At 36.5% G+C, this 24271-nt stretch overlaps 1 protein-coding gene across 6 annotated transcripts in view; it reads left to right on the top strand.

The window, feature by feature from the left end:
* The first annotated feature begins 6079 nt into the window (after positions 1-6079).
* Positions 6080-24271, top strand: part of dnm1b (dynamin 1b) — a 43215-nt gene continuing 25023 nt past the window's right edge. For 4 of the 6 annotated variants that reach the window (XM_022667446.2, XM_022667451.2, XM_022667449.2 and 1 more), the window contains exons 1-12: positions 6080-6476; positions 13603-13676; positions 13863-14012; positions 15362-15565; positions 16912-17010; positions 18109-18269; positions 19590-19732; positions 21554-21689; positions 22385-22452; positions 23102-23240; positions 23681-23767; positions 23863-23933. In XM_022667446.2, the coding sequence (XP_022523167.1) occupies positions 6316-6476; positions 13603-13676; positions 13863-14012; positions 15362-15565; positions 16912-17010; positions 18109-18269; positions 19590-19732; positions 21554-21689; positions 22385-22452; positions 23102-23240; positions 23681-23767; positions 23863-23933 (1493 nt within the window). In that variant the 5' untranslated portion in view covers positions 6080-6315. The remainder of the gene's footprint in view (positions 6477-13602; positions 13677-13862; positions 14013-15361; positions 15566-16911; positions 17011-18108; positions 18270-19589; positions 19733-21553; positions 21690-22384; positions 22453-23101; positions 23241-23680; positions 23768-23862; positions 23934-24271) is intronic. The other 2 variants (XM_049470554.1, XM_049470555.1) reach the window with 1 other exon arrangement.

The following is a 24271-nucleotide window of genomic DNA, read 5'->3' as shown; positions in this document are numbered from 1 at the left end:
CTGTATGTAATGTGCATAAAAACACGATTCTGTAAATAAATGAATTAAATAATACAAAAGTAAATAATAATCAAATATATAATTTATATTTTCTTATGTTTATTGCAGTGGACTCACGTTTTATCATTATTTTATTGTAATATAACTTTCACAACTAACGATTTCACAAATGGTTCCTAAAGCAGAAAAAAAACGATGGGGAAAAAGTGTTTACTCTGCCCCACTAGCTGGGATGCTTCCATGCTGCACTTTCATTGTGCAGATTTGAACGTTTTCAATGGTGTGGGCGGGGCTAAGATACTGTTCCATTGGCTAATTAATGTCTATTCTCATAGACAATTGGGCTCAATCTATGTTAAAGACTCGAATATGCAAGAAAGCGCTATTAGGGCAGCCTAATAAACTCCAATAAATTATACAAAAAAATGACTGTAAAAAAAAAAACTTTATAAAACATCTTTTATGCATTTAATTTACATGTAATCACTTGATACTTCTGCTGGTCTCAAATAACAATATTATACATATTTATATTTATATATTTTTATTTTATTTGTTTTATTTTATAAATACTAATTTGTAATTGTGCAGCCACATTATTATTATTATTATTATTATTATTATTATTATTATTATTATTAGTAGTAGTAGTAGTAGTAGTAGTAGTAGTAGTAGTAGAAGTAGTAGTAGTAGTAGTATTTGTAGTAGTTTTTGTAGTAGTCGTAGTAGTAGTTTTAACAATACGTTTTATGTAGCTTTTTACGAGATCATATTTTATGGTTCATAATATGGTTTATTATATACATTTCCATAATTGTCCCACCATATGTATGAAGTTTTTTATATATACATTTAAAATAAAAATGTATATAATAGCAATACAAAATACGTTTTAGGTAAATATTATTATATACTATTTCTATAATATTATATGTTTCATATAATAGTGCCTATTGTATGACTGCAAGCAACTGTATTATATAATTTATATATTAGATATATGTATCTGTATATTATATATAAGTTATACACTTACGTATATAATTTTATATAATTTTATAATATAATTTTTTTAGATATTATTTATTTCCTGCAAAAAAAAAAAACTTACGTACGTACGTAAGTCCAGCGTAAGTGCAGCGCGAGGCGTCATTTAGCCCGAAGATTCGATTGTTGTTTTTATTCAATTTTTCTGAACCCGAGCGCAGCAGCAGCTTTTCACCGAGGAGGACTCCATCTTTCAGCGACTAAAACCACTTTATTGTTCTATATTAACTGTTTAATTATCTGTATTGTCTTATAATTATAGTATAATTTACCTGTTATCTGTGTTGTATTGTTACTAATTCTATTTTATTTTTATTTTTCAGGTTAAAAAGCCGGTGTGGGCCCGACCCCCCGCGGTCTGGTATGGCCTGGCGGCGTTTTTTCGGGGTTTACACCCTAGAGGTTAGTAGAAATTTCTCTATTTTTTTTTAACCAAATTCACCATCAGAAATATTCAACATAGCACTAGAACAAGCTAGATCTGGAGCACCATTAACTGTATGTATCTGTATCTGTGTGTTTTTCAGGCGGAGTGCGATGTTCCAGAAGATTCTTCTTGTTGCACTTCGCCTTTTAATGTAAGTCTCTATTAAACTTATACCTACCTACATACCCACACCCAGTAACCTTACTTCAGAAGACTCGATTTGTTCACAGTACAGCAATACAACACAAACAATATATAACCCTGAGTTGTGTTTTGTATTTTTTTTTGTTATTTAATGTTTTATTGGTTTTAAAGTAATTACAATGTACAGGAAAATAGCACATTAATCAATCTCAACAAACAACAAACAAACTAACAAACAAACAAACGAAAAGATTTGCTAATAGCACACAAAAAAGAATTAAGCACCAGTGTTTAATAGATGACAAACAAACATTATTTTGCCACAGTCTGTTTATTGTTGTTGCTATTGCCATATTAGTGGCTCTGACTAGGTTTAGCTGATTTGAATACAGCTTGTCTGTAGAAACGCCTGCCTGAAAATCTTTAACATAATATCTTTAAACAGTGCATAGAACTGTACCTGCCCACCCCTGCAGTGCATTGCAGCCCCCTCACCCATCCGTCTCATCTATAGTTCTTTAGAACCCCATTAATTTCTTCACCTATGTTTCTTCCAGCCTGTGAATGTCATGGACTCTGATGTGGAGGACGATGGAAGGCAGGTCTGTGATGGAGAGGTGTTGGAGCCAGCTCCCGAACTACAGGTCAGAGTTAAAGCAGCACACTTTTTTTGGTGATAAAGCAATTAATAGGTTCCCCCACTGTGGGACTAATAAAGGATTTATTTTACTGTTGTCTTGGACAGTGCCAGGAAGCACGTACAACAGACCTCGCCCCCACACTCCACCAAGAGCCATCATCCATCCAGGGAGACACAAGAGTTCACTCTTTAAAAACGGTTAGTAAAGGTTTATAGAACCATAAAACTCAAAGAACTGTGTGGATTTGTGTGTGGATTTTTTTAGTTGTATTAAATTTTGAATGGGTTTTATACATTGTCTTACGTTATCCTGTGTTTATGTAACTTTTTCCATGCAGAGAGGATGGCTTCAGTTCTTCTGCTGCTGCTTCCCTGTGAGGAGGACGAGGAGGGTGGCAGACAGCAGCAGAGAAGCATGGGCATAATAGATACACATACATACACACATAAAAACACATATATATACATGCATACACATTTTCACACATTTACATACATACATAGATGCATATATATATATATATATATATATATATATATATATATATAGTTCAGTATATATATTTATATAATTCATTGTATATATGTATATAATATATAAATTGTAATTTATTTATACATTTTTTTATTATTATAATTGTTATTATTAACATATTTATAATATATTAATATTGTATTATATTTATTCTATTTTTTATATTTACATTATTTTATATATTATATATTTTTCAATTATTTTCTTTCATTCTTTCCTCACCCTTTTTCCACCAATCCTGTGATGGAGAGATGTTTGAGGCAGCTCCCGAACTACAGGTCAGAGTTAAAGCAACACACATATTTTTTGGCTGACATAACAATTAAAATTTCCCCCACCGTGGGACTAATAATTTCTTTTAGTGTGCCCAACGGACCACAGATCTGCCCACACCTACCCTCAACATGCAGGGCAGGTCCTTAAAAAAATACACTCAACAACTCAACTTTTCTCTTTCTAAATTAGGTCACCTTTGCTGCTGGTTGGAGAGGCAGACCCCCTTCAGAGGCAGAAGTTTCAGGACACAAATCCTGAGTGTGAGCCAGTGCCAGCTCCTCAGGTAAGAGTTTGGGGCGAAAAACTGCTGTCAGCTGTAGAAGTGTGTTAAATCACTATTAGCTTGTTACAGTTTGTTTCAAGTATGTCCCGTTTACTGTATCTCATTTAATATTAATTTGTCTCTTTCCCTTATAGGATGAGGATGACCTGAAGGATGCAGTGGAGGTTCAGGTGTTGGGGAAGACAGGACGGACTGCGAGAGCCAAAAGGGAGACTTTTAAAACATCTCCCAAACCAAAGGTCATAGTTCAGTTAAATAAAGCTACACACAAATATACAAATTAGTATACTCTTTAAAAATGGTTAGAAAAGGGGTTCTTAAGTAAACCATAGAACCATAAACTCAAGAACTGTGTGGATTCTTGTGTGAAATTTTTTTTAGCCATATTAAAGGGTGGAAAGCATGTGAAGTTACTTCTATATACAACAAGTCATACCTTGTTTCTGTATTTTACCAAAAGATGCAGTTATAAGTATTTTAATATTATATTGAACCCATATCCCCCAAAATATGTCTGTGGTCCCTGTGAAGATGCACGAGCCCATACAGTATCTTCACGTATTGTAATAATGGAATTATATTGGCCATGCATCTCTATGGGATATCTGTGTCAGTGGATTTTACACCATGTCTTACTTTATCCTGTGTTTTTGTAACTTTTTCCGTACAGAGAGGATGGCTGCAACACATCTTCTGTTGCTTTCCTATAAGGAGGAGGAGGAAGAGAGAAATAGCAGCAGAAAGCAAAAAAGAAAGCATGGACAGAATAGAGCAGACTCTACACACAAACATACATGTATACCCACATGCATGCATCCACTCTCCCTACTCACTCTCATCCTCTATATAAACCTATATAGATATATACATCTGCCTGATGCCAGTTGGGATAGGCTCCAGCATCACTCCCCCTTACCCCACCCCCAAGTAACCCTGACAGATAAATTGGTTACTATTGTATATTATCATTGTATATTAATAATATTATTATATATTTGTATAAAGAATGAATGATGTAAATAATGTAAATAATCTAATCAGTGTAAATAACATAAATAATCCATCTTCTCTTCACCTTCGCCCTCCCCACGCTCCCCATCATCTCTTCCCCTCTCCCCACCATCTTCCCACTCTCTCCCATCCCTCTTTCCACCAATCCTCTCCCCATCAACTTTGGACCTGTTATTAAAATAAATAAAAGTTCATATAATCACTTCAACTTTGTGTCTGTGAGTTATTTACCAAGACACCCAGGGTTTTTCATCTTTACAACACTTTCCAGGGTAAAATAAAGAACTCTTTAAAATTTACAATTAAACTCATATTTTGAATATAAAGGATTAAGGATTTCTTCTCTAGTATGAAAATTGAAAGTTACACCAGTATAAATCTGTGGGCAGGACTTTTTTTGTATAATAACACCAGATTGAAAGTTAAGTCAAACCAAAATGCCCAAGTTAAAAGGAATAAACCAATAAAATAAAAAAATAAAGTAAAAGATAAGTTATAGGATTAGTCTAGTGCACAATGAAGTCCCAGATAAATTTTTTCAACCACAATTCCAACACAAAACAACATTTGGGTTATGTGTTTCTTATTACTTAAATTAATAGTATTAGTATTAAAAATAATTAAGTTGAAATTATTTTGTTTATAAAGGTTATTTAATTTTGATTCAACTACAGAAAAGCCATGAATCTGAATAAAAGACTATTGGGGACATTTTGCTAATGCATTTTTATTAATTGAACTAATTACGTTCTAAATAATTATTAGCTGATTATAAATTAACAGTTAAAAACTTTCCTGTGTAAATTTTCATATCATTTTAAGTATTTCTGAGAATATGAATAAAACACCTACGTTGTACACCATTTGTACCACTAGAATCTGGGAAATGTAGTTCTTTTGCAATAATTTGTTGAATTTATTAGAGTTAATTGGCTATAAAGCCAGATCTGTAGACTAAGTCTGGTTGTACTGATACCTATTTACACCACTGGGGCACAGGATTACAGGATTGGGGTAATGTAGGTTTTTTTTTAATTCATTCATGTAATTCATAATAATAATAAGAATTATTATTATTATTATTATTATTTTTTTATTAATTTACCTTCTCTCCCAAGCATTACTAAAACCAATATTTAGTGTTTCTCTACTTAACTATGTCCAAGGTTCATGTTTGCTTATGTCCCTATCCTTCCTCAGTGTATAACTAATAACAATAAAGTCTTAACCCTTTCAGACCCTGTGTCCATTACAATATACATCATGTATTTTCTGTTTTCCATGTTTTATTGCACATAGTTACTGAGGCCTGTTGTCCACCAGAATAGATCATAAACCACCAAATGAAAAAGTTTACCAGCCAATGAAACAGTAGCTTAGCCTCATCTACTGCACTATAAAAAAACACAGCAACTCAAGACATTAGGGTATGACGTCAGGGTTGGTTTGTGAAATTAAAAAACAAAATATCAAATACAAAACAAACAATGCAATAAAATCAATAAAGTATTTTAGTTATTTGAATTTAATTTTAAATATAGAGTTTATGTTAAAATATTACAGTCCTGTTTTGTGTTCTGCACAAGAAAAAAATAACATTATAATATTTTCCTATCATAGTGGGGTGGTGGCGGGCCAAAAAAACTACATTACCCAGAAATCTCTACAGTCAAAGCGTTGCACGCTGCGCCCCCAGCGGTGTAAACGGGCATCGCTACAACCTGCAGCAGCTCTCGGTCAGGGTGCAGATTCTCCTCAGCAGCCGCGGTGGAGAGAGAGGACCAGGGAGGATACCGAGCTCCTGCAGGACGGAGATCCTATGAAAACCTAAAAAAAAGGACGATCACTGCTGCGGTGGTCTGCACTGAGAGGGTCCTGAGAGGAGGGGCTCTGCAGAGGCTGGTTTTTCTGTTGTTCACCGTGAAGCAGCAGAACCTTCCTCAGTGAAGAAGATGGGGAACCGGGGAATGGAGGATCTGATTCCTCTGGTGAACAAACTGCAGGACGCCTTCTCTGCGATCGGGCAGAATGCGAACCTGGACCTGCCCCAGATCGCTGTGGTTGGGGGTCAGAGTGCTGGGAAAAGCTCGGTTTTGGAGAACTTCGTTGGGAAGTAAGTGATGCATAGATAGGCTGGAGTGGCTTGGTTGAGGATGCTGTTGGGCTGAATGGTCCATCATGAAAATGGTCCATTGCTTTTTTTTTTTTTGCAACACTATGTAATCTAAAATTATAGTGAGGAGCTGATTGGTCAATTGCTTCATTCATTTTTCAGTCCAGGTTGAGATGCTTATGCATATGATACCATACCAGTCTAGAAAGGGAGAATATAGCTAACGTGTATGACGAGGCATAGGGCTTCTTGTGTTTTATTATATGTTTATAAACACAGTAATTTCCCTACCTAACCCCAGGAACCATAGACTAAAGAATGCAGTGAATGCCTGCTCATTTTTGGAGCTGGAAACCTGCCACATACTGCTCTGTGGCAAGTTAACCTATGAATATTATAGTAAAATGCACTAATGCACTATTGCACTAATGTAGCTAGCTTAATCTGATACGTGACAATAAATAATAAATAAATAAATAAATAAATAGATTGGGTGCAGTAGTGGTGGTGGTTCTAAGACCACCATAACGCCTATATAAGCCAACACGTATTTAATATATATATAATATATAATAATATATAATATAGTAGATTTAGGGTTACATTAAAATGACAGTGTAATTAATTTTAGGGAAAAAAACATTATACGCTATTTAATTGCAATAAATACGTTAAAAAAAACGTTCTACGTTCTAAAAAAAAATAATAAAAGAAATACATTACCCAGAATTCACAGCACCGTGAAATTCCGTGAAAGGATGGTAGTATTCAGGGGATCTCCAGCACATTCCCTCTGTTGGTTTATAGTAATTAGGCTAATTCAATAATATTATTAATAATATTAGTAATAATGATATGTTTTTCTTTTTTTTATTTATACGATCCAACTGGTTTATAGATGCTATTTTGGCTTAAAAAAACACAGCCAGTCTGTAGAAAGAGCACCAGAACTAGTAACCCACCTTATTTAGACGTTACTGGTAGTGTTATTAACGTTTAATAGATGGTTGGTTTTAGGGGTGATGAATAAACTGTTGGAAACCGGTCAGAAATATGAATTGCTCTCTGCCTGACTGGTTTATAAGCCCACACTGGGCGTAGCTCAGCATCAGCACCGTTTTGTTCAGTATCCTCTATATCTCCCCCGTCCTTCAGATGTTTGACCTTTCATCAACTCTATTGTTTTAAAGACGTGCTTTGACGTGACCACCGTGATTGTTATTCTGCTGGATCAGTGCAGCTCAGTGTCTGCGCAGCAGATGAGGAGGTGGTGGTGCTGGGTGCTGATGGGGGTAGGGATGGTGTGGGGAGGGGGCTGGGATAGGATGGGATGACCCTGCAAGCGTTTATGGGATCACGTGACAGAATGGCAACGCATGAGATGAACAGGCTTCATCTTCTGACTCATTAGTGTGCATATTGTCACTGCAAGGCCAAAAACATTTATATTAGAAGGCAAAATCCCTTTTAACTTCAATAGATGTAAATATAGAAATATTGTATAACAAGCTGTTTTGGAATAAAGTCCTTGGCTGACTAAAATGATGCCAAAATGTGAAAATAGCAAAAATGGAGATATAAGGATTTTGCAGCACAGTATGTGACAGTATGTGACAGTTTAAGAGTGCATCAAACAGTATTTCTTTTCTTTTTTTCATCACATTTTCTTTACAATTTAGAATTTGTCACGTGACATAATGGCAACACAGACTTCCTCTTTTGATTCATTAGTGTGCATATTGTCACTGTACGGCTAAAAACATTTATATTAGAAGGTAAGTCATTTTAAAGATTCAAAAGATGTAAATGTAAAAATATTTTAGACCAAGTTATTTGAAATATATGGAATAAAGTCCTAAGCTGACATGTTAAAATTATGCCAAAAAGTAAAAAAGGTAAAAATTAAAGTAAAAATAAGGATTTTGCAGCGCAGTATTTGACAGTATGTTTTTGTAAAATTGCAAATGTAGTTTAGTGTGCATGAACTTAAATAAGTTTAAGAGTGGATCAAACATTATTTTTTTTTCTTTCTTTTTTATTCCATTTTCTTCACAATTAAGGACGTCAGTTACCCCACCCATTCATTAGGGCTCCATCTAATACTACTACTACTACTACTACTACTAATAATAATAATAATAATAATAATAATAATAATAATAAAATGCACTTAATACTAGGAGGGTGAAGACTTATACACTAGTCCAGACTGGAACCGACATTGATGTAATATTATAGTCTTTTTTTTTTGTCAAAATCTTTCAGTCACATGTTAATATACAAAAAGCAGCATGGTGGCACTGCATGCAGGCAGTACATGTGTCAAACAGCTCCAGGATCCTGGGGTTGTTGGATTGAACCCCACTCAGGTCACCATCTCATTGGTCATGTGATATTGGCCCTTAGTTATGAGTTTAAAAGTGAAAGGTTGTACATGCTACCCTGCCATGTATTGACATTCTGCCCAGGGGTATTTCAGCCTTGCACCCAATGATTCTAGCTATAGGCTCCATCCCAACCCTAAACAGAAAAAAGTAGATAAGATGGATGGATGGATGGATGGTTTAAAAAAAAAAAGATGCTGGCACTGTGGCCTGAGGATTGTGAGTTCGAGTCAAATCCCTGGTCATGCTGATTCACCATCAGCACAATTGCCTATGGCTCTGTCCATCACATTCCAGTGTTGATGCTAACCAGCACATGCTCATGTTGGGCTAATGTAATGTATCAGTGCTAGGAATCCTTTCATCCGAGCCTATAGTGATGCTGGATTTTGTGCAGTAGGTAAAGAGATATAGCTGATTTTAAATGTATCAGAGGAGGCGTATGCGCTTGTCCTTAAACAACTAGTGCAGGGAACATTACAAGTGATATGGGAATCCTAGTTAATTTGTTAATTTTGTATCATTTAGTCTCATTATTGCCCTTAATGGAGTCGTGTTACGTGACTGGATTCTTGACGACCCATTAACCAGAACAGACCTCTTAATGTTTTGTGGTTTCAGGACCAAGGACAGTTCTCTTAAGGGTTTCTGTGCACCTAAAAATGTATTGTACAGTTTATTTCCAGCAAAGTTTGACAATATGTCACTGTAATTTTGTTTTCTGGGGAAAGAAAGCAACTTAAAAGGAAAAGAATAGTTGTGATTTTGCAAAGAGAATATGTATAAATTGAAAAAAATAAATTACATTACTAGCAGTGGTGCCAGAATAAAATGTGAAATATTGGTAATTTACCATTTTGTATCTTATGGAAAATGATACTTGCACCTCTTATTTTTTTGTAAAATGTCCAGAAACCATCTTATGATTATCTTATTTTAACTGTTGAAGGAGAGAGAATATTCAGAGAGGTGCTTCCTTGACCATTTAAAAACATAAAAAAAAAACCACCTTACTCCATAATGGCATGGCCTCAGCTGCACCCACCCCAGAACCCAGCTAATCAGAAGAGGCTTACTCATTCATTAATAACCAGTAAGTTGCTGGTTCCAGTCCCTGGAGAATTGCAAGGACGTTTGCAGTTCTGCTCACAGAGTAGCCTTTATAAAGCGAGAACAGCCCCCTCTCCCAACCCCCCTTTAGAAACATATGGTTCATACGGGCCACCAGATTCTAGTCCCCCCCACCACCCTACACCCTACACCCCCAACACAGAGGGCTTTGTGCCCTCCTGGAGCAGCGCTACGGTATGAGCTCTTAGCCCAAATCGAGAGCATCCAGAGGTCCATGCTGTAACGGCATGACGTTCCATGCTCTCTCCTCTCGTTCCTCTCGTTCTTCTGGCTCTCCATTGTGCCCCTCAGGTTCGGAGTGACCACAGCTCCCGGCTCCATGCTGTTCACACTGTGAGCGCTGTGTGTACACTGCAGAGTCTGTCATGCTCTTCTCACACAATCAGGCCCTTTGACTGGCAGGAAAATGGGTGCTGTTGTTAGTTTTCAAGGAGGGAAATGGGCTGCTTTGCTTGTAGTTGTAGTGGGTTTAAATGGGATTGCCGCCAATCTAAACATACAATGCTCAGTAACAGCCTTTTTATTACAGTAATTTGTTTATTTTTTAGGTCATTATTTGGGTGGTGGGTCGTTCCTACCACTGCAGTGACACTGGTTGGCATGGTGGTGGTGTGTGTTTGTCAGACAAATGGATCAGATACAGCAGCAGTGCTGCTGGAGTTTTTAAACACTGTGTTTAATCACTGACTGTCACTCCACTCTATTAGACACTCATATATACTGTAGCTGCTCCATCCTGTAGATGTAAAGTCATGTAGATCATCCTCTTGTCCTTCATCAGTGGCCACTGGACGTTTCACACAAGATGCTACCAACAGGATGCTGCCCTCAAGCAACTGTTGGTTGGATATTTCTGGCTGGTGGGCTATTGTCAGTCCATCAGTGAAACACCAGCAGTCTGATCCATCCTCACCCCAACTCTCCAGCTCATCTCAATAAGTATAGGATGGAGTGATGGAGCACCATTATTTCATAGAAGTTCCACAATTCCACTTCTAAAGGGCCTAAGGGGCTTTATAATCCTCTAGCTCAGGCATGGGCATTAGGCATGGTTCCAGAGAGTACTATTCTATTGGCAGTATCTCTTTGTGGTGAATAGACAAGCTATTTATGCGCATTTGCACATCTGTGTTTGCAATAGGCCCACCTTAAATATCTGAAAACATTCACCAGAAGAGGTGTCCACAAAAATTTGGACATATTGTGTATATACAGTAAGTGTATCTTGCATAAATAGTTAATGACCCCTCAGCATCTCAATAGGATCAAGATCCAGGCTTTGATTTGACCGTTCCAGAACTTAAAATCTATTTTTTTATATAAACCATTCTCTTGTTGATTGGACAAGACTGGAATTTAAAGTTTTGGGTCATTGTCATGTTGCATGGTCCACATGTGCATTGACTTCAGATTTCAGACAGATGATTTCACATTGTTTCTTTTTTAACAATTAACACTCATAGTGAATCTGTGTATAATTGTCTAAATATTTCTGTGGTAGTCAATCATACCATGGTGTGTGTCAGACACAAGTGGATTAGCCACAGCAGTGCTGCTGGAGTTTTTAAACACAGTGTCCACTCACTCACCACTCTATTAGACTCTATAAGTTGCTGCACAGGACTTTGCCCGCAAGAGGCTGCCCAGAATGCTGCAATCAGGTCTCTGTTAGCTAGATAATTCTGGATGGTGGACTGTTTTCAGTCCAGCAGTGAAACTGAGGTGTTTAAAACACCACTCAGTCACTGCCGTGCTGAGAATGAATGACCCACAGCTCAAATACTATCTGCTCTGTGACAGTAAGTGTAGAAACATGGAAGTGCTAATAATATTCTTTAAATGACTGTGTTCTATTAATAATTTTATTACATGCTGCGCAATTCAACACTTCCATTTATTTAATTAAGGGTAAAAGCAGACAAATTAACAAATACATAATATGAAGCAGAAGGCAGAACTGTGGTTAAGTGTTTAATAATAGTGGACTTTAATACGACTGAGCTGCATTATGGGTCGAGCATTGAAATTAAATCAGAGTGACATCAAAGCATTTGAATGAATCTCATCAGAATAACAGCTCCAGTCAGAAGTGCTGAAGGGCTTTGCTGTGAAATTGCGAGCGTGTGTGTATGTGCGTGTGTGTATGTGTGTGTGTGTGTCTGTGTGGGACAGTGAGTGAGTGAGTTTGTGAAAATTGGATATAGTTGTCAGTGCCGGGGAGCTCACACTTCAGTACCGCAGTGCAGTGTGTGCCTGCAGAACGGCACAGTGTGCCGTGACCAGGATATACGACAACGATACAACACAGATAAATTATATCATCTTTATTTTCTCAGCACCATCTGCATGACACCACCTACACACACACTAACACATACACATGATGGATGGTGTTAGGAGGCACTTCTAAACTTAGTTGTTACGAACACTCCTCTCTGGTACAACCATACACTATATTATCATAACTGCTGGTAATATACTGACAATTCATATTAAAATAAATATAATATATATTTTTTTATGTTTTAGAGCAGTACAGTAGCAGTTTTACCATACATTTTATGTCTAAATGCTTGTGGACACACCTGCTGGTCTAGAACCTGAAGAGAAGTAATTCCAATAGAATAGGACTTTCAGACAACCCTGAAATCAAGGTACACTATATGGACAAAAGTGTTGAGATGCTTCCTCATTTATTTTGTTTAATCTGAAAGCAAGTGTATTAAAACTATTTTTGCTTTTATTGTTTGTTGAGTAACTGTCTCTACTGTTTGGGGAAGTATTTAAAAATATTGCTGTGAGCATTAAAGCATTGATTAAAGCCTTTAGTGATTACACTAAAGCATTAGTAAGGTTAAAAGCATTATTGAGGTTGGTGTGTTAGATGATTACCACCCCAACCTCTTCCTAACTATTCAGCTCATCTCCAAAAGTACCGGTATTGGATGGAGCAATGGAGCACCATCATTCCAGAGAACTTTCGCAGCTCTACTGCTCCTCAGCTCAATGCTGGGGGCTTTATATGTCATTAAACATGGTCCAGAAGGTTTGCATTGTGTGCATTGTTTATCTGCTCCAAATAGTACTATTCTATGGGCAGTATGTCTCTGTGGTGCGTTTGCACATCTGTGTTAGCAATAGGTGCACCTTAAAATAGCTAAATGCATTCACTGGAAGGGCTGCCTTCAGTAAGTGACCCCTCAGCATCTCAAAATGATCTAGATTCAGACTTTGACTTGGCTATTTCAGAACTCTAACAGATTTTTTTCTTGTAAGTCATCCTCTTATACATTTACTGAAATTGTTTTGGGTCATTGTCATGTTGCGTGGTCCACCTGTGCATTGGCTTCAGTTTTCAGACAGCTGGTCTCACACTGTTCTTTTTTTTAGCAGTTAACAATCATAGTGAATCAATATTTAATTATCTATTTTTGTACAAGAAAATATTTGCATGGTAGTCAATTAAATCAGTCAATCAAATATAACAACGTCCACTAGCCTTTTATATCATATTAATATTAATTACTGTGTCTGATATGCACATATATGTCTATAGCCATGACTACTGCATTTAAAACGAGGAACTGACCTCTGATTTCCTCTCTTTTCAGGGATTTCCTGCCCCGAGGCTCTGGCATTGTCACTCGCCGCCCCCTGGTGCTGCAGCTCATCAACTGCCCCACAGGTAACAATAACTCAGAACTTCCTGCTGTTATCTGGGATTGTTATCTACTGTTGTGGAGGCCCAGTTTTAATAATAGATAGATTTTTTTTTCTTCACATAAGAAGCACTGACCTTTAGCACTGAGCTTTAGCTTCAGCCATTGTTCTATTAATAATGTTCACGTATGAAATCCTGATTGATTTGTAGAGTATGCCGAGTTCCTGCACTGCAAAGGAAAGAAGTTCACTGATTTTGATGAAGTGCGCCAGGAGATCGAGGCTGAGACTGACCGCATCACTGGGCAGAACAAGGGCATCTCTCCAGTACCCATCAACCTGAGAGTCTACTCGCCTCATGGTAAATCCTGATACACATATAAGCTGTGGTGTAATCCTATGTTGAGCCTTTTAATGCCTTTACTGTGTCCTGTATATCTCTTATTAAATGTCATTAAAAGTCTCATTTAGCGTTTTTATTTATTTCCTGCATTATAAATGAATACTGAAGTGATTCAGACTATAAAGGAACACATCAAAAATCATGTTGTAACTTAAAAGTGTTAAAGAAACCAAAATATTCTGAAGCATTTAGGTGGCTCTTAAAATAAAAATAAAAAAGAGCCCACTTAAAATTTAGTTTCTTTGATTTTACCAAATAAAAAAAAAACTATGGAATATAATCAACAGAAAGATAAATGATCACAAGCCATCAAACCAAGCTGAACTGCTTGAATTTTTGCACCAGGAGTGACATAAAGTTATCCAAAAGCAGTGTGTAAGACTGGTGGAGGAGAACATGCCAAGATGCATGAAAACTGTGATTAAAAACCAGGATTATTCCACCAAATATTGATTTCTAAACTCTTAAAACTTTATGAATATGAACTCTTGTTTTCTTTGCATTATTTGAGGTCTGAAAGCTCTGCATCTTTTCAGCCATTTCTCATTTTCTGCAAATAAATGCTGTTAATGACAATAATTTTATTTTTAAATTTGGGAGAAATGTTGTTTGTAGTTTATAGAATAAAACAACAATGTTCATTTTACTCAAACATAAACCTATAAATAGCAATATTAGAGAAACTGATTTAGAAACTAAAGTGGTCTCTTAATTTTTTCCAGAGCTGTGTATGTATACATTACTTTTGGCATGACTTCATATACAGCATATTGCTCTCATGTAAAACCTCATATCTCAAAAACTGAGAAAAGATTGCTTGCTTTTAGTGTAAGTTAAAGTAAAATGGTTTCAATCCAATGCATATTTGAGCATTTCTATTGGTTAATTCTTTTTTTTTTTTTCAAGTTTGTCTCAGACCATCTCCTTAAAAAGTAATAAGTGATCAAATATGTAATCTATCCGCCACCTAGCTGTATTGGGTGCATTTATATTTGATCAATTTTATAAATGGCACATACAGTGGCTAAACATGCAATTAGTGTTGGTGGTGGATAAGTATCCCATTACTCAGTCAACTAACGGTACTGTTATTTTTAGAGATGGCAAGAGACAAACAAGAGATGCAATTCAGCCGCAAGTACAGTAAACATATGTATTCACTTAAGCTTTAATGAAACTACATTTGGTGAAACCTTAGTGGAAGTTAAACATGGATGAATGCTAGATTAAACATCAATTGTAAAATGCAATTTCTATCACAGCATTCTCTCAAAGCGTTTTTAACCTCCTCGTTTCTTCCCTTCCAGTCCTGAATCTCACTCTGGTGGACTTGCCTGGCATGACAAAAGTGCCAGTTGGAGACCAGCCGTCTGATATCGAGTTCCAGATCAAAGACATGCTCATGCAGTTCGTTACCAAGGAAAACTGCCTGCTGCTGGCCGTCTCTCCTGCCAACTCTGACCTCGCCAACTCAGACGCCCTCAAGATCGCCAAGGAAGTGGACCCTCAAGGTGTGAGCTAAACTTAACACAGTCTTAACACAGTCAGTGTTTAAGGTCATGTCTGTCTGTCTGTGGGTTGTGATCCAAATCGGTTGAGACTGCAAGTCCTAAGTGGTCACTTGTCTTGGAAACGGTTAGATTTACTGGATGTTTAGAACGGAAAATGTATGCTACACTGCCTGTCCAAAAAATAGTCGCCACCTGGATAAGTAAGTAAGTAAATGATGTAGGGTTGATGCTGCAGTTGGTCTGCAGGTTTAGGTTCAGCAACAGTATGTGCTGAAAGAATAAGGTCAGCTTCCAACTATAATATTTTTCAGCAGGATAATGCTCTCCCACAAACTGCAGGGTTTTCCATGACTCTGCCATATTGCAACATTACTTTCATTTGCACAGTCACCAGATTTAATATAAGTTAAGTATATATTAGACTAGCTTGTGGGACTTCAGCTTCAACAAGCAATGAACTTAGAGCAGGATCTACAGACCCTGCTGCAGTATCTTTGGGTACCGTATTTTTCACATTGTAAGGCGCACTTCAAATCCTTTAATTTTTCTAAAAAATGACAGTGCCCTTTAATTTGCTGCTCCTTATGCTGAAGTGCAGCGTTATACAGGAGTTTTGGCACAGTTTCTCCAGCACAGATGCTGGAGTAGTATTAGCATTAGCTGCTAACCGCAGCATTAGCTCTTCTGCCGTTCAGAGGTGAGTATTTTGGACTGTATTGTTCATGTTTACTGTGTTTTAACAAGGCTAGCTTACCAGAACACTCAGAATTCCTCAGTGTAGTGCTGTCGGATGGCATTTACTAGCGCTAAGTGCTGCTAACCGCAGCTAGCGCTGCTGCTAATCGTGCTGTTGAAAATATCGGAAGTCTAAGCTTACTGTAAATGAACGGAAGCGATTTACTCATCCAAATAAAACATTTTCGTGAGAGAAGAGATTACTGTAGATTACTGTGCGACACCCTTGTTCCTTACTGTTGTCGCTTAATGTGCATTTTATCATTCATTGCGTCTTATGGATAAAAATAGACTAGAAAATAGACATTTATTGATAGTGCTCCTTATAATATGGTGCGCCTTATAGTCCGTGAAATACGGTAAATGTTCTACAGAGTGCCATATGGAACCTGTATTCCTCCATGCCCAAGCATGAACAATCACATCTTGTATCCAGGCTAGATTTAGCAGCGCAGGATACTAGAGCCTCCTTTCAATTATACATTCCAAAATCTCCTTCTGTGTGTGTTATTTTATTTCTCAATGAGTGTAGTAATATTATACTGCTAGAATATAATGCATTTATAGGCTATTTTTTTACTCAAATACAAATCATATATCCTATGTCACAGGTCTGAGGACAATTGGTGTGATCACTAAGCTGGACCTGATGGACGAAGGCACAGATGCTCGTGATATCCTGGAGAACAAGCTACTACCTTTACGTCGAGGTAAACCTCGTTCACATCAGGACACTCAGTTCATGCTGTTTACAGCTGTTTCCTATAAATAGGATGTCTGTGCGTCATCTTTGAGTCAGCAAGTTATTTTTGATCACCAATTTAGTTGCACTTTAGTTGCAGCTCTTAGAGAAAAAAAAAAGCTAACCCTCTTCACTGTTCACCGTCTCCCAGGTGACAAAACCATGGTGAAGTGATGTTCCAAGCTTTGTCCTGACAGCTGATTGCTTGTAACTGTAATAAATGCATTTTTATCAAGATTTTCACCCCAGTTTCAGTGATTTACCCAATTTACCTGTTGCTAGAACTCCGCTGATTACATGAGCGTATTGCACTGAAATGCCAAAAGTCATGGGACAGCCGTGTGTAATTTGTTCTTGCCTTAGGAGACAGCTTGGGAACATCAGCATTTGTGCTGTATATGTTGTGAGGTGTTACCTTGTGAGCAAGGCTGAACACTGACTTTCAGGTGTGAAAATGCCCCATGATTCTGTTTCATTCTATTCCTTTCTACCCGTTTTTGTCTTAACCTCCTAGGACCTGGTGTCCACAACACTACATTTTACTCTACAAGGGCCTGGCGTCCTCTTATGAGGCCATTATACTGTCACCTAGTGGTGGCAGAGGAGTTTAACATGTTACAGTGTCGATTTTGTTCAGAAATTTAAATGAACAGTAAATACAGTAAATGCTTTTTGCTTTTTACTTTGTCTTTTGAACACAGTTTAAACACAGGCTGAAGAATCTGTCTCACCCCAGGCACCACTCACTGCTCTCAGTACACAGTAGTTTTCTATTTCATACTGTTTATTACTATTTGCAATAAAACTCTATCTTAATACGCCTATGTGCAGTAACATTGGTCACTACTTACTCAGACCTACGTACTGGGGAACCATGCCTCACCTAATCTTTGCTTTTTTAATCTATATGTTTTAGTATTGTTATGTTCGCTTATATTTTTTGTATATATAGATTTTTATCTTGTATATTTTCTGATACGTTCGCTCTGTCCTGTAACATCAAAAATGTATAAAGGCTTATCTTATCTTATCTTATCTTATCTAATCTCTCTGCTGCCTCCTCTAGGCTACATCGGGGTAGTGAACCGCAGTCAGAAGGATATTGATGGTAAGAAGGACATCACTGCAGCCATGGCAGCTGAGAGGAAGTTCTTCCTCACCCACCCATCCTATCGCCACCTGGCTGAGCGCATGGGAACACCTTACCTGCAGAAAATCCTCAATCAGGTAGGGTGTTTTAATCCTAACTCCTAACACATTTAAAAACTTTACAGAGCACTTTGTTCTGTAATAAGCTTGCATTATTTTGATTACAAAAATGTTGTGTATGTTAGAATTATGCCTTAATGTGTCATAACAGCCACAGAAAATCACATGGGAAAATAATCTAATTACAAACACAGCATTGAGCAGCCCTAATAAGAAAAAAAAACTAGACTGTAGTATGGACTACAGGTTTGTAACTTCATTAGAATTATGGTAACCTATCATAACCTTATTGATTCACAATACGGACAAAAGTACTGGGACACCAGCTCATCTATTGTTTCTTTCAAAATCAAAGGTATTAAAAGGACTATATTAGGGCTGCAACGATTTGTCTATATATAATCGACAATGTCGATTATTTAAATTTCATTGTCGACTAATCGTTAATTTGTAACACTACCACTTTACACAAAGTGCTGGGCACAAAAGCGCAATGGAAGACTTAGTTTGTGTCTCCAAAAGTGCCCAAACACAACAGATTACATATTAAATCACAAAATATCAGTAATTTTCATGTTTAAACAACATCCAGATATTTAAATGTCATTTAAAACTCATGTTCTGCTGTTTCTATCGTTTTTAGAGATGGCAGAAATAATCATTGACTAATCGAAAAAATAATTGTCAGATTAGTCGACTACCAAAATAATCATTAGTTGCAGCCCTAGAGTATATACTGATTTTGTTGGTGTATCTGAATTTCGGGGCATTGCATTGCTGTGAGAATTTGATTGTGTTCAGCATTCTCTCCCAAACTCCCTAACTTATTCCAGAATTACCATCATTCCAGTGCTGGGGGGCTTTATACTATTATATCCCACACTTTGCTTTAGGCATGATGCCAATAGTTTTATTTTATCTGCTCCAGAGAGTTCCATTCTATTGGCAGTGCTTCTCAAGCTGCAAGGAGTAGACAAGCTTTGAGAGTGTGCATTTGCACATCTGTGTCAGCAAAGTTTTTGAACATATAGTACTCCACTTAATATGCTGACTCCAATCTCAGCTCAAATTTGAAAAAGGATAAAAATTGGGAGGGGTAGTTTGGGAGGGGGACTGAGTGATGTATGGGTTTAGGTGTGGGGCAGGAGAGAGAGCTGATTGGCTGAGCTGCAGCAGCAGCAGTGTGAATCTGATAGCGATGATAGCGTTTTTTTGAAAGTATAAGAACTTTTTATAAAAGTTTTAAGCAGGACTGGTATGTTTATTGATATGTATAAATGATAGGGATTAGGGTTAAGTGGCTCATTAATGTGACCTGTGGATTTCTTCTGTTCATAGCAACTGACCAATCACATTCGAGACACGCTGCCAGGGCTGAGGAACAAGCTGCAGAGTCAGCTGCTGTCCATCGAGAAGGAGGTAGAGGAGTACAAGAACTTCCGACCAGATGATCCATCCCGCAAGACCAAGGCTCTTCTGCAGTGAGTCAGATCTCTGAACTTCTGTCTGTCTGTTTCCTGTTAAAATACCATAGAAGAACCACTGACCACAGAGACAGAGATTTATCAGTCTCTACACTAATGATAACTACAAGTAATAATCCAGATTAGGGGAATAAATGTACAGAATTACAGTACCAGCAATTAATTTTCTACATTGTAGATTTACCTTACAGACATGAAAACTATTAGGGTACACATATAGAATTATGCAGTAAACAGTAAAAAAAAAAAAAAGTGTTTGTCCTCCACATTAATCCCCTGATCTAAACCTGATGAACTGAGATGGTGATTTGAGGTGATTTAGGATGAGCTTAACTTCACAGCAAAGTGAAGGAAAAGCAGCCACTATTGTTCATCAGCACCTCCAGGAACTCCTTCCTTCAAGACGCTGGAAAAACTATTCCAGGTGACTCTCCCTCAGAAAGACACTGAGATTAAAAGGCTAAGAGTGTCCAAATCTGTACTCAAAAATACTAAATGTGGTATTTAGAAGAATTTAAAATATATAACATATTCTGGTTTGTTTAACACTTTTTTGTTTGCAATAATAATATTTCTGTTTGTGTTCCTGTATAGCTTTAAATATTTAAATATTAAATTTCCAAATTTAAAAATTATAAAAAAAAAAGAATGAGAATAGGTATATCCAAACTTTTGACTGGTACTGTATGTTTCTTAATAAAAATAAGACACTGCAACCGTGTCCATATCGCTATTTAAAACTTCTATTCTTGCCTGCTGTGCATGGTATTGGCTGATTTGTAGCTCATGACCTCAGCGAAATTTAACACAACCGACATGTGTGGATGCACACGGCTACCAGATCAGGCGAATCTAGGAATGCAGCGAGGAGAGAACGTTTTATTCAGCTGTTTAAACACAGCCTGCACTGTAATACATATAAATGCAGGCCAATTTTTAAAGAGAAAGTAACAAACTAATTTTAACAGAACTGCTGCTCATTGAGTGTAAGGATATCATATGTTTTAATCCCATTTCCTGACTAATTTTACTGATTTAGAAGGTTTCTCTCTGAAAAAATGTAGTTCATTTTATCGGATTATCATGAGCTCCCATGACTTTGTCCACTGTTTTATCTTTAACGTGTTAAACATGTTCTTTCTTTACTAATACAATCTTACTGGTTAATTTTTATTGCCACTAAAACAGTTTCAAAATAAAATATTCTTGTTAAACTTTGACACAATGTAGTCTGTAAAAATATGTTAAATTTGGCTGTTTTGTATCGTCAGAGTTATAAAAAAAAATAGTTATAAAGAAGTTATTAAGTAACTTTGAATGGAAAAATGGAAATGAAATATTCAAATATTTAAAGCCATACAGGAACACGTGAAAATAATATTATTGTAAACAAAATAGTTATAAAGTTATAAAAAAAAAAAGTTATTTTTAAACATCTTAGGTCTTTGAGGTCTACAGGCAGTAAATTACAATACAAAGTATCACAGGGTGATAATATATGTGTTATTAGGGATTTACAAGTAGCTATAATAGGCTGGTAGGTTTTGCCTGGGAACAAAAGTAGGGATAAAATCTCGTCCACTTGCAGATTTTTGAATGAACCCAAGGTACTCAGTTATTCTAGAGCTTTTTTAAGAGACTTTTTTAAGACTATATATATAACTGAGTGTTAATCTGTACACACATCCCAGCAGTGCTTTTTATTCTCAGTATTCTTTTTAAAGTGCTATTTCAAGGACAGGGAAGCTCTGTTGAAAGCAGTGCACTTACATTATGCACTCATTTATATGAGTCAGCTGCTGTTCTCTCTCCCTGCAGGATGGTTCAGCAGTTCGCCGTGGACTTTGAGAAGTGCATTGAGGGCTCTGGAGATCAGATCGACACATATGAGCTGTCTGGGGGAGCCAGAATCAACCGTATCTTCCACGAGCGCTTTCCCTTTGAACTGGTCAAGGTGAATTTTACTGCAATGTTTTGATATCAATTGATCTTTATTGTGGAAAGCCATATCTGTGCTGAGTTCCAGGTGAAGGCTAGTTTAGGATTGTCTGTGTAGAGCAATCTCATGATTTAAGGATTTAATATACTTTTCAATAAACTTATAGTACACTTATTGACCAAATAAATGACATACCATGTGTTGGAATAGAATGAATCTTTATACAGTATGTGTTAATATAATGATTATATACAGTTTGTAAGTGATGATTCGAGTGCATCATGGAGGCATGTCTAGCAGTCAACAATCTCTCATCAAGAGGTACACTAGCCAAAAGTAGACTCTGAGAGCGTTTTTGTAGGGCTTAGGGAGAAGTAGCACTTTTACCCCCTCTTGTGGAAAGACCAGTGTCTGATGAGACCACAACTGTAATCATTTACCTATCCATCTGAAAAAAAAAAATGTATTCTGTATGATTTCTGATATTTTGGTGGTGTTTAATTGAAGTCTTACTAAACAATAAGGCGTTTATCCTCTTTAACTCTAGACTCTGTGTATTATATTCTTAATACTTAAAGCTCATTAACTAAACCCACTAATTAAAGTCAGTATGCCACCACTAAAACTAGAATAATGGAATTATTTGAGTTAAGGATTACAATCAGGAATTTATAATTTAAGAGTTTTTTCTCTGTTGTCTAATTCTATAGATGGAGTTTGATGAGAAAGAGCTGCGCAAGGAGATCAGTTATGCTATTAAGAACATCCATGGTATCAGGTATGTAGTCACACACGCACACACACACACGCACACACACACACACACACACACATTAAAAATACTTATAAATTTTTATCTCCTTTGATTTTACCAAATTAAAAACATCTGTAATATAATCAAGAGGAAGATGGATGATCACAAGCCATCAAACCAAACTGAACTGCTTGCATTTTTGCACCAGGAGTAAAGGCATAAAGTTATCCAAAAGCAGTGGGTAAGACTGGTGGAGGAGAACATGCCAAGATGCATGAAAACTGTGATAAAAAAACAGGGTTATTCAACCAAATTTTGATTTCTGAACTCTTAAAACTTTATAAATATGAACTTCGCATTATTTGAGGTCTGAAAGCTCTGCATCTTTTTTGTTATGTCAGCCATTTCTCATTTTCTGCAAATAAATGCTCTAAATGACAATATTTTTATTTGTAATTTGGGAGAAATGTTGTCTGTAGTTCATAGTTCATAGAATAAAACAACAATGTTCATTTTACTCAAACATATACCTATAAATTATAAAAAAAAAAGCAAAATCAGAGAAACTAATTCAGAAACTGAAGTAGTCTCTTTATTTTTTTCCAGAGCTGTAAATATTACTGATAACCTTTGATTTGATTTTAAATCTCTCTCTCTCTTTGTCGTTACTTAGGACTGGTCTATTCACCCCAGACATGGCGTTTGAGACGATCGTAAAGAGACAGATCGCTAAGATCAAAGAGCCGTGCCAGAAGTGTGTGGACCTGGTCATCTCTGAGCTGGTCAATACGGTCAGGCAGTGCACCAAGAAGGTAAACCTGCATTTTTATTTTAGATTATGGAATTTTCTGTAACAAATCATTTCAATTCTAAAACCTAACCTTAACACTAAACCTAGCTTTAAAATGTTAAGATTAGAGTTACGTTTAATAGAGAAAAAAATACATTTTACCTTACAGTTCATTTGCATTTAATAACCATTAGTTGAATGTTAGTTAGAATAGTTTTTTAAAAAATCTGCCAATATGTTCTTTGCTATATATATATATATATATAGAAAGTTATTAGTGTTTTTCATTTGCAGTATCTAGTTTGTTAGTTTACATAATATAGCATGGATTTGAAAGTGTTTATATGCAGGTTAATTAGTAACTAATCATATTAAGACTAAGACTATGCTTATAGGGTGATGAATCTGCTAAGATGTTCTGAGACTAAGACTGATGTATGGGTTTTGTGTTGTGCTGAACAGCTGGCCCAATACCCAATGCTGAGGGAGGAGATGGAACGGATCGTCACACAACACATCCGTGACCGAGAGAGTCGCACCAAGGGCCAGGTATAGTTTACCTACATATCTATATATCAAGAGTTTTCAGAGAAAATAAAAGCAATTCAACGTGACAATTCCCTTTTATGTCATCTGGGGAACAGGTGATGCTTCTTATTGATGTTGAGCTGGCGTACATGAACACCAACCATGAAGATTTCATTGGCTTTGCAAAGTAAGACCACTCTACTCTACTGTATATCTCTGTGTATAGATGCATTGGTACTTTTATATCAAAAGCTCCCTTATTTTACACCTTATTTACATCTTAGCAGCATTCATACATAAGGCACTTCCGATTATAAGACGCTCTGTCGATTTTTGGAAAAATTCAAGGATTTTAACTTGGCTTTTTAAGTAATATGTGAGTAGTAAGTAATATTTGTTACTTCCTAATTGTCACTGGAAGGCAAGGCAAAGTTATATTATTTCAAGTCATTTTGAATTTGATTATTTTTGGTCCATTCATCATAATATTTGACACATTGTGAAAAGTAATAAAAAATGTATTTT

Source organism: Astyanax mexicanus, chromosome 22, assembly GCF_023375975.1.
Source record: "Astyanax mexicanus isolate ESR-SI-001 chromosome 22, AstMex3_surface, whole genome shotgun sequence".
In the NCBI taxonomy this organism is placed as follows: domain Eukaryota; kingdom Metazoa; phylum Chordata; class Actinopteri; order Characiformes; family Acestrorhamphidae; genus Astyanax; species Astyanax mexicanus.
The sequence above is the reverse complement of the archived record's forward strand: the minus strand, read 5'-3'. Positions and strand labels throughout refer to the sequence as shown.